Source organism: Camelina sativa, chromosome 4, assembly GCF_000633955.1.
Source record: "Camelina sativa cultivar DH55 chromosome 4, Cs, whole genome shotgun sequence".
In the NCBI taxonomy this organism is placed as follows: domain Eukaryota; kingdom Viridiplantae; phylum Streptophyta; class Magnoliopsida; order Brassicales; family Brassicaceae; genus Camelina; species Camelina sativa.
The window spans coordinates 28,961,837-28,972,297 of NC_025688.1; the positions used below are offsets into that span (position 1 = coordinate 28,961,837).

The 10,461-nt window shown below is 35.6% G+C and overlaps 3 protein-coding genes, 2 long non-coding RNA genes and 1 pseudogene across 5 annotated transcripts in view; 5 read left to right on the forward strand and 1 right to left on the reverse strand.

Annotated features, from left to right (window-relative positions):
* Positions 1–28, forward strand: part of LOC104784430 (homeobox-leucine zipper protein HDG1-like) — a 1,131-nt gene extending 1,103 nt beyond the window's left edge. Inside the window, exon 5 of the mRNA XM_010509458.2 lies at positions 11–28. Coding sequence (XP_010507760.1) covers positions 11–28 — 18 coding nt within the window. The remainder of the gene's footprint in view (positions 1–10) is intronic.
* Positions 211–715, forward strand: LOC104783149 (homeobox-leucine zipper protein HDG1-like; the record flags this gene model as incomplete). The annotated part of the gene is given in 1 exon segment (XM_010508251.1): positions 211–715. A coding segment is annotated over 1 exon segment (339 nt), but the record flags the coding sequence as incomplete, so codon positions are not given.
* LOC104783150 lies at positions 2,624–4,176 on the forward strand. Its single transcript, XR_767190.2, has 3 exons — positions 2,624–2,742; positions 2,884–3,096; positions 3,838–4,176. It is a non-coding gene; the product is annotated as an uncharacterized LOC104783150 (long non-coding RNA).
* LOC104784431 (uncharacterized protein At2g39795, mitochondrial-like) lies at positions 5,994–7,302 on the forward strand. The gene is made up of 4 exons (XM_010509459.1): positions 5,994–6,257; positions 6,554–6,727; positions 6,869–7,029; positions 7,140–7,302. The coding sequence occupies exons 1-4, from the start codon at positions 5,994–5,996 to the stop codon at positions 7,300–7,302; spliced, it is 762 nt and encodes a 253-aa protein (XP_010507761.1).
* Positions 7,716–7,968, forward strand: LOC109132596. The gene is made up of 2 exons (XR_002037613.1): positions 7,716–7,781; positions 7,893–7,968. It is a non-coding gene; the product is annotated as an uncharacterized LOC109132596 (long non-coding RNA).
* Positions 9,135–10,178, reverse strand: LOC104784432 (annotated as a pseudogene).

Consider the following 10,461-nt stretch of genomic DNA (forward strand, 5'->3'; position numbering starts at 1 on the left):
AAAATGACAGTTGTGGTCATATGAATGAATCTTGTCGTGCGTATGTGTTTGATTGGAAAAGGACAAATCTTGAAGTTGGAAGCATGCAGTGAAAAGAAGTCAAAATCAACAAGACATTTTGTGACCTTTATTTTATTTTCTCTCTCTCTACTGACTTTTTTGTTTTCACGTTATTGACCCATTTTCTCAATTTTGTGTGTGTGTGTGAAGGCGATGAATGCGAATCAGAGTAGTATGTTGATACTACAAGAGACGAGCATAGACGCATCTGGTGCGGTTGTTGTGCACGCACCTGTAGATATCCCTGCTATGCATTCTGTGATGAAGGGTGCAGATTCGGCTTACGTGGCTTTGCTTCCTTCTGGGTTTGGTATTCTCCCAGATGGTCAAGGGATGGAGGAAACCGGTTCGCTTCTCACTGTGGCCTTTCAGATTTTGGTTAACTCTCTTCCTACGGCTAAGCTCAACGTGGAATCAATCGAGACCGTTAACAATCTAATATCATGCACCGTTCAGAAAATCAGAGCCGCTCTTAGATGTGATAAATAATAGCTATAATGGGCTTTTTGGAGTCAAGAACGAACAAGTGCATGTGGTATTGGTCCATTTGATGGTTCGGGTATTTGACTCACTAATCTGTTATTGTGTCTATATTTGGTGATTAGGCTTCAATATTTTTGTCGGAGGTGCGATATAAAAAATTTATTTGCAACTATTTTTTTTTAATCCTAGTGTTAGTTAACTTAGACAAGTTCATTATTAACAAGGACCCTACAAATGTGTGTTGGTTGAATAATTTAGCCATGTATATCTACACATATCAATCAAAATTAAATTGTGCAGCATTAGAGAAAATTAAATGACATGAATAATTTTACATAAATGTCATGAAGAGTTTTACAAACTATAAATAATTTTGTCATGTCATTTATGTAAAACTCTTAACATAGTTTTATGTTATCTCAGGTCTAATTGAATTGTACATAAATATTAAATACCTTCAAAGTCACCAAATAGATAAGTATTATTAGCTGTACTAAGCTTGTGCAAGGCACCATCTAAAGTCATGAGCTGAAATCAATGCACATTGCATACAAATTGATAGTAATGTCAGGCGAATAATATAGAGAGGTGTGTTCATCTTATTCATATTTTATTTTTTCATGTAGCGATTGCAAATGAAAATGATAAAGTAAATGTTGATGGCGAAGAATAGGCATTTTTGCCACCTCTGCATAAAAAGGGACCAAAGAGCATTTAATTTGACTAATGACTATCAGTAAGATAATTTCCTCAGAACTTGATACTAATTTTTCAATTCTATAAAATCTGTTGATTTGTGACACTAAACAGAGCCTGTTTGTTCGACTGCCATCGTGGGGCCGTAATTGCACAAGAAAGCTTGAGGGTGAAACCTAGAAAATCTACATTAGCCTCTAAAGCTTTCAGTTTAGTGGCACGTGTGAAGTGGCGTAAGGTATTTTGCAAAATTTATCTGAAAAGAAGATTCAAATTAAATGAAGATATTGTCTTTGCCATGGCATAGTTTATGTCTAATAGTATTGATTATTATGTCCTTTATGAAATCAAGCTTGTTGGCATATCAAGTCATGTCTAATAGTATTGATTATTATGTCATATAGGTTACGTCATCTAAGCGACGTCAATTTAATATGCGTACGCTCACATAGCAAATATAAGTCAGATTGAGAGATTTTAAGTGTAAAATCAAAGGCTAGTAATCGTGACATTTCACTTTTAGTCGTCCTTAACAAAAATAAATAAATAAATAATAATAAGTGCACGTATGAATGAAGAGAAGTATAGGTGCAGCCCTATGAATTGTCTCCTAAAAAACAAAAACAAAATAAATAAACGATAATATAATGATAGATACCATCTACAAATTGTGGTACTTAACTAGTTATAGTCAAGATCAACGTACGATACAAAAAAAATAATGTTAGCGACACAAAATTTCAATAACAACTATTTTGTATAAAAGATGTGTCTCAGGTGTGTAATCAGTGATGTGTATATGAGTAGTGATTGTAAAATTACAAAATGGTTGTAATACAAATACAATAAATCGTTACAAATTTCTTATTAATCGCGCATTTCCAACAACGATTCCTTTATTTATAATTTTATATTATAGTCTTTCTGTTGGTTGATTTGGTAAGCGGCCAACTTCTTTCTGACCAAAGTACGTCGATTTGCAACTTGACCAAAAGAAAAGTAAACCAGATTATTTAAGATATGGATAAAGTTTGGGAGGGTTACGTAAACCAGTTACCAGTGAACTAGAGATCGATCAATTGATGGAAAAAAAAAAAAAAAAACTTATTCCATTTTATCAGATGTGGAAAAAAGATTATGTCATTTTGATTAAAACATATTAAAAGAAAAATTGACCTTCAAATATATAGTCTTTGTATCCTAACAGATCTAATTGTTGTTCTTTCTCTTTTGTTTTTCCATAGATGTAATTAGAGATGTTGTGGTGGATGAAAAAACCCGGCTCGGCCCGAACCCACAAAAAACCCAAATTCAAAAAGCCCAAATTACATCTGTAATTGTTCATGTTCTCGTTTTTGCTCACACGCTCACGTCATATCGATGACGTCATATGTGTGTCCGGCTGTTACCAATCATCTCCACCGGCGGTGGCATCAAATCAGAACCCAACTAACTATATTCACTAAATCGGAGATTCGAGTTTGGTTAAATCTGTTTCTATTGGTAAGAATCTCTCTGATTTTATTTGTAGATCATGATGAATTTGGGAATTGTTTTTAGCAAAATTAGGGTTCGATGGTGTTTGGGGGGATTGCAAAATTGATCTGTTTGTTTGTATTATTTGCGTTGAATACCATCTCTCAGGATCGTTGTCTTGTTTTTCCATGGTGTTTCTTCCTCTGTTTTGACGACGACCAAGTACAGGAGGAATTGATGAGAACACTTCGATCACCGAGGCTGAATCAGAGCTGAAACCCCAAATCAGAATTTGACATGAAGAAAGAAGCTTGTGGCCATATTCTAGAAACTGAATCGTTTGGCCCTTCTTACTACAACCCTAAGAAGAAGAACTATCAGGTTGGGATTGTTGTTATTTGTTTGTTCTCTGATCTCATATTTCTTGTTTTACAAGGTAGTCGTTATAATTTGGGTCAATGTGTCGTTGCAAGTTTCTTAGGAGTTCCTGCAACCATTTTTTTATTATAGAAATGCTACCCAACTGGGATTTCTCTAGAGAACAGAACACTTGTGTGCAGCTATGTATAAATATAATAGTCTTTCGCTCCATTCATATTGCTACAATAATCGTGTGATCCTTAACTTTGTCTTTGTTGCTTCTTTAACAAACAATCGAGAATTCAGTTAGATGGAGATAGATAGACTTGAGAAAGCATTACTTTATTTTATTGCCTTGACATCTGTTGTATTCTTTGATTTTTTTCCTGTTTAAATCCTAGACTACCAATTTGCTGCCACATGTTACAGCATTTTGTGTGGATTGTCTCTACTTTATCAACTTAGAATAAAATTTCAGGTGTAAGAAGAGAGCTTGTCTTTACCGTGGATTCAACAACATCTCTTTTGTTGGTGTCATTCTTTTCTTTCTCTCTGATCTGTGTGTTTTCCTTACTTATCACTGGTTGGTTTTGACATGTTATTGTTCGTTCTCCTTTGGTGAAGTTATTTGAATCAAATTCTGGTTACACCACTTCAGAATCCTCCAAAGCAACCAATTAATGTTTGTAGGTCACTCCCTGCTTGTATCTCAATTCTTAACAACCTGAAGCTTTCATTTTTTTCTTTTTTCCTTACCTGCAGTTCATGTTTGGAGACAGTAAGTGGCGCCGTTTCAAGCCTCTTTGACATGATGGCAAATACTTTAGCTGAGGTCCCAGCCACTCTTGGTGTTTTAGCTGTACCTGATTGTTTCTTGACTCCCTCCTGCCTTTGAGAAACAATCTCTTCTCTGATCTGATCTCAAGGATGAGTTACATTGGATGGTTGAAGCTATATAAGTTAGACTTCTCCAAATGTTTATTTTGATATATAAATGTCTGTTTGCTTGTTTCTGCATTAATGATGTTTCTACACTGAATGTCAAATGAAATTTGGCAAAAACATAACCACAAATATTGCAAGACTTTGTTAAAGATCAACCATTGGACCTATCAAATTTTACAGTTTCTTAAGAATTAATTAAAAAAAAAATAAACAACTTTCTTAACAACCAACCAATGGAGATGCTCAAAGAAAATATGCATTAACCTATTAAGGAAGTAAACATTCAACTAAAGACTTTTCACTTTTGGTCGTCCTTGACAAAACATTTGCATGTAGTATGTAGTATAAACTGTCGAAGTAGGCGTCTGCAAAAAAAGCAACAACAAAGAAATGATAATGGTGGAGCTGAAAGAAAAACAAATAATACTATGATGATGATCCTTTTTGGAAAAAGAACCGCTACTATCCTTTTTGATATTGACAAAACTAGATGGCTCTGCTGACTGCTAGAGGAGGCTGTGTGGTAAAAACTCCATAATTTGTACTTTTGCATTTATTAACAGAGATTGTGCAGTAATATATACACACACTAAATGTGATTAAAAAGGACTGGTCGGAGTAACCTAATAAGTCACTTCACCATCATATATAATAGATATTGTTGGTGAATGCAAAGGTCTAAAGAAAATTGAAATGTTATGTTGTTTGTGATATGGATATCTATTTTAGTATATATATATATATATAGTCTTAGAACTATATGTGGGTTTGTATGTATATGATTTAGTTTCTAAAAGTTAAACCCATTATTAATAGTTTGGTTTGGATGTCTAGTGTACCTAACAAATTAACTCTACGTCATATAACAACAACAGCTAATGAGTTTATCTACATTTTGTGTGTGTAATTTTGCATAATTTTGCTTGCATTTTAATACACACACACTTGATTATGCCTTTTAAGTTTTAACTCATGAGTTTATCTACATTTTGTTAAAATGCAAGCAAAATTAAAACACCAAAAAGGATGTTTAACCGGACTTTATGGGTTGGGTCAGCTCTGGTTAGTAGTATATCTCAAGACTCAAGAGATTGATTTTTGATATTTTTCTCCAAAATTAATACAGTGATTAAATTTACCAGATCCAGATCAAAAACCTTTTTGGATGCATCATTCCTAGTGTTGTGATTTCCATAGAAAGATGCGTACCATATAGCAAAACATGTACCAAGTTTGTTTTATTTTTAAGAGATTTATTAGTGCTTTCCTTCTATTGGCTGTTAGTTCTTTTGTAATATTTGCATTTTCCCCTCTTGGTTATGGAGCAGGATTAAAATCTATATAGGTCCTCTTGAATCTGAACTCAAGTTTAGTACTGCACATTGTATATGGTGACGGAGATAGGTTACTTAAGATTTATCTTGAGAGGAGAGAGCAAGTACTTGTGGCAAGGTAAGCTCCTCACTCGGTGCTTCTACCTTAACTTTTCTTACCAACGCCTTCTTGAATATTCCTTTTCAGTGGGGGCTTGAGAGGTCTTATATATTTCTAGTCCCGAAGAGAGTGCAGGGGAAGGAAAGGATGAGTTTTGCCTTGAATATGCTAGTGCAACACACCGCTATATATCTAGTGCCGTCAACCTTACAAGATATGGCCCAAAACTATACTATATGAGATTTAATGGATATTTAATTGTCCTAAAAGGAATATTAATAATAATTTGTTGACAAATTAAAACATACTATACGATATGGAATATTTGGCCGAAATAAAATGGAAATATCCACAATGCCTAATTTTACCATTTTAGGAAAGGGTAAAATAAGTGAACTTGCTCTCCAAGCATTCACAATAGCCTAATAGCATTCACCGTTGTATATATATCTCAGCCTTAGTGGCGTGTGAAAGATCAAACCTAGTCAAATCTCATTTGCTTACAATTTATCTTGTTTTATCTTGTGCTTTGTATCACCATGGGTTTTGCTAATTTGTGCTTCCGTAGGTCAGCATCAAGGCTAGCTTCTTCAGTGTGTGGTGGTCGAGTCCGGTCTATCTCTACCGTTGTCAACCGTCCGTCTCTTGTTCACAACCCATCTCCCCTTCGTCCCTTTGTCTCTCGTGGATTTCTTTACTCGACGGCTGCTATTGATGATGACTGGGTTAGTTCTGAGCAAGCGGTTCTCCGGGCGATTGACTATGAGTACAACTATCCTATCGAGCTCGTTGATGGTGATGGGGTAATCTTTTCTAAAAAAACCTTACTTTTGATATGCACTTGTTGAAAAAGTTGTGCATATTTTTAAAATGAGAAAATTTATTCATGTGGGATATTTGGATCTTTGTATAAGAAAATGTTCTTACTCTGATCTGTAGCTACACACGATTTTGTCTCTTTCTGCTGGAGCTATTTAAGCCGGTTAATTTGTATAACGTTTTATTTTACTACTAGTTTTTTGCAATTTGACTCTAGTCCTTTTTTCATTACAACTTTGAGCTAAGCTAAAGCTAGTGTGATAATTTCCTGACATTTAAGAGATGTGTCTCTGTTATCGACCAGCTCGCCAGATTTGCTATGGCTCTCTGGAAGGATCGCTCTCTAGGCATGAAGAACCCTCCTGCAAGTTTCCCTTTCAAAATTGAAGATATTCCTGGAAACAGGACTGTTAAATTGACTAGAGAGCACAATGGGGAGCATATTGAAGTTGTAGTAAGCATGCTTATTATGCCTTGTAAATCAGATGATGATGCTCCGAGTAATGAATCAAGTGATGATGATTCTCCGAGTAATGAATCAAGTAGTGATGATGATGATGATCATCATCATTCTGATGATGATCATCATTCTAAGTCTGCTATTCCTTTCGTTGTGACTGTTACCAAGAAGAGTGGACGTAGCCTAGAGTTACGCTGCACGGCTAGGGCTCTTTCTGATGAGATTATCATTGATGCTATACATGTGAACCTACCAGGGAAAGATCCAGAGGTGCTCCAGGACATAGATGATTCAGTGTAAGCCTTAATTGTGAATAAGAAAAGAAAGCAACGACTGTATACAATTAATTGGCATAATGTTGGTTGGTTATAATGTTTGTCTGATTTGTGTGTTCCTCATTTTGCAGAGGAATTGATCACGAGGTTCTGAAGAAGACATTCAACAAGTATCTCGAGATCAGAGGATTGAATGCTTCCACAATCTATACTATTGACCGTTACATGATGAATAAAATGAAGCTGGAGTACTGGTTGTGGTTGGATCATCTTAAGGAGTTTTTGGAAGAATAGAAAGTTTTCTTCTGAATTTAACTTCTCGAAACCTTTTCCCGAGTCGCCATATAAAATCAAAGAATAATAGACTACTCTTCTAGTCATTAAACTTATGGAAAGCTTTTTCTTGTTGTACCTACAACAGTGTGTATGCACACTATGAATCAGTTTGTATGAAATACACAAAAGCTTTGCTTTTTTTGCTTCTTCTTTACAGTAAGTTTAATAAAGCAGAAGAGTTTTAAAGGCCTACTCTTCTAGTCAAAGACCAACCAAATCGAAAGAGCAAAGATAGCTCTGCTGTTGACTGAAACAAACGATTGAAACTATTATATCTTTAGCTCATATCATCACTTGCAGGAACTTCTGCTAGCTTATTTTCTTCTTTATCACTTACAAATATGGATCCAATCAAAGGACATGTCTTTGTCGAAGGTACGGATTGGGTTCGCCATAGAAGAATCTTGAACCCTGCTTTCTCCATGGATAGGCTCAAGGTCTTTTGTTCCTTCTTTCTTAAGTCGATTTGAGAACTTAACCCTTAGAGAAGACAGACGACGTAGTTTATCTATTTTTTTTTTGTTGTGATTTTTGATTCTGTTGATCAGAACATGACGAACGTTATGGTGGTTTGTACGCTCAAGATGTTAGAGGAGTGGAAAGAAGAGAGGAGTAAGGAAGAAATAGAGCAGTCAAAGATTAGAGAGGATATGAACAGAGACTATCAAAGACTAACCGCCGATATAATAGCAACAGCTGCGTTTGGAAGCAGTTACGTCGAAGGAGTCCAAGTGTTTAGATCACAATTGGAGCTTAAAAAGTGTTCGTAAAACTTTTCTCACCGATATGTTTATCCCTGAAATCACTCTGCTATTTTCAGTTCTCTGTTCAGACAAGATTCTTAGGTTTTGAAATATATTGGTATTTTTCTTGTATTACAAGGTATCTTCCGACGCCTTTACGCTTTCGAATATGGATAACTCAATTAAGAGGAATGTAAGTTCGAGACTACAATCAGAATCAGATTATGGAGACGATCTTCTGGGAATCATGTTGAAAGCTTACAAAACTGAAGAAAACAAACGAAAGATGAGCATCGAAGAGATCATACATGAATGCAGAACTTTCTTCTTCGCAGGTCACGAAACCACTTCGAATCTATTGACATGGACAACGATGTTACTGTGGCTACAATCAGAACTTTTTTTTTGGTATTTATTTATTTTAAAAGGGTGATATATCAGTTCAAAATTCAGTGGATTGATTTGGATTAAATCATATCAGATGTCTGTTAATCTGATCGTCTATTTACCTGAGTTGTGTCATCTTCTTGTTGTAGGCCACGGTTTTATTTTCCCAAAAGATATGAAAAAAAAAAAAGTAAAGAAATAATAAACCATGAGGAACAATGTTAGAAAATGCAATATAAAAGTGTTATTCGACATGGTATCTTAACATATTTTATTAACTTTATTAGCTGTTTTCAACGTAATATATACATGGTCAGATTGTATTACATGGTTTAAGTTCCTTAGACGATGTGATAAGACCTAAGAGGATAAAAGAAAAACATAACAACACTCGCCTTGATCAGGATCAATGGCTTGATGATAACTTAAATTGAGATTTATAGTTCGAAGAAGAAGAAATAATGAAGACAGGTTCCATTTGTTTTAGCATCACAAGTTCACAACTCACAAGTCACACAAGACGAGAAAAGAAGAAGCCACAAGTAGCTACATCTCACACAAATGATTCTTGTTACATACATTGTATATACAACTATATCAGTTCTTTGCAGTTTTTATCTCTCTCTCCCTCTTCTTCCAGGAGACGTTTAAATTGGAGAGTCACTCACGATGCTCATGGTTTTGAATTGTAACAGCAGACTGACAAGAGGAGGAGGATCCCTTGTCTTTTTGTCCATCCAAACTTGCTACCTCTTGAAGCGTATTGGTGCTTATTTGTGGCAACACAAGCCGCTGAAACTCAGACAAGAGCGCAGAGAGAGCTCGAACTTCATCCATTCTAGCTTCCCTACATTGATCAGGAAACATCAGCAAAAAGCAGCATCCAGCAGTTGTGGATATCTCTGTGAAAACAAAAAGGTCTTCACCAAACCTTGTGTGGATAAGGTTTCCTTTGCAGGTAAACTGTATTTGACAAGTAGCAGGCGCTTGTTCGCAGACGAAGCTTGCTTTATTGGACTTGAGATCCTCCATTTTCCTGCAAACGTTAACAAGACGCACGCAAGGGCTTAATTAGAGAGCAAACAAACAGGAGAGATCCAAAAAGATTGTCATGTCTAAATGTCTAATCTCAATGAGCCAATGCAATTATTACATGGAATAGTGTTTATCTGCAGCAGCTCCCATAACAAGCTTCCTGATTTTATGCTGTTGTATCATTTCCAAAATCCCTTTCTCGATTGAGTCCTTTTCAAACACACAGTTTCTCTGCCTGCACCTAGAGAAGCCAACCTCCTTTTAGAAATAATTAAGGAAAAACAGAGTTGACATGCACAATACATACCCCTTTCTTCAGGCAAATACTAAGGTACTCTTGTAGAATCTTGTCTGTTTTCACCGTTTCTTTATATGCTCTCACTAACGAATCTGGTACCCACTTTGCATCAGAAGTGACAAGAGTTATAATTATAGTCAATACTTCTTAACCAGAAAGACTTATTATTAGAAAGCCAAAAGAGGGTAAACAACAACACTTACAGACAGGAATCGTTGGAGATGGCTGATGAATATGAAGGATGCAGATTCTGTTTCCCTCGAGGAGTTTTGTAACGCCCATAGAAGATTTGATGTGTTCTTCCATACATTTCTCCCAACTGAAACGTAGATTTTCTCTTCAAGTATCCCTGAGCTGACTGTTTCCTCCATAGCCTGAGAAGAAGGAACTTATGGAGAGACAAGATTTTGGAAGAGATAAGTTTCTTGCATAAGCATTTGCTTGTTTACTTGGACAAGAAGACACCCAATGGCTGCACATCTCACCATTCTGGTATCTCTCTTCCTTCGAATATTCCATCAATCTGTACATATATTTTATTGAAAAAGACATGATCGGGCAGTCAAAAGAAATTGTTGGTTTAGTAAGTAATTTGATCAGTACGCTGTCTGAATTGTGATAAGAGTATGAAGGCTTATCTTATTATCGCTTTGT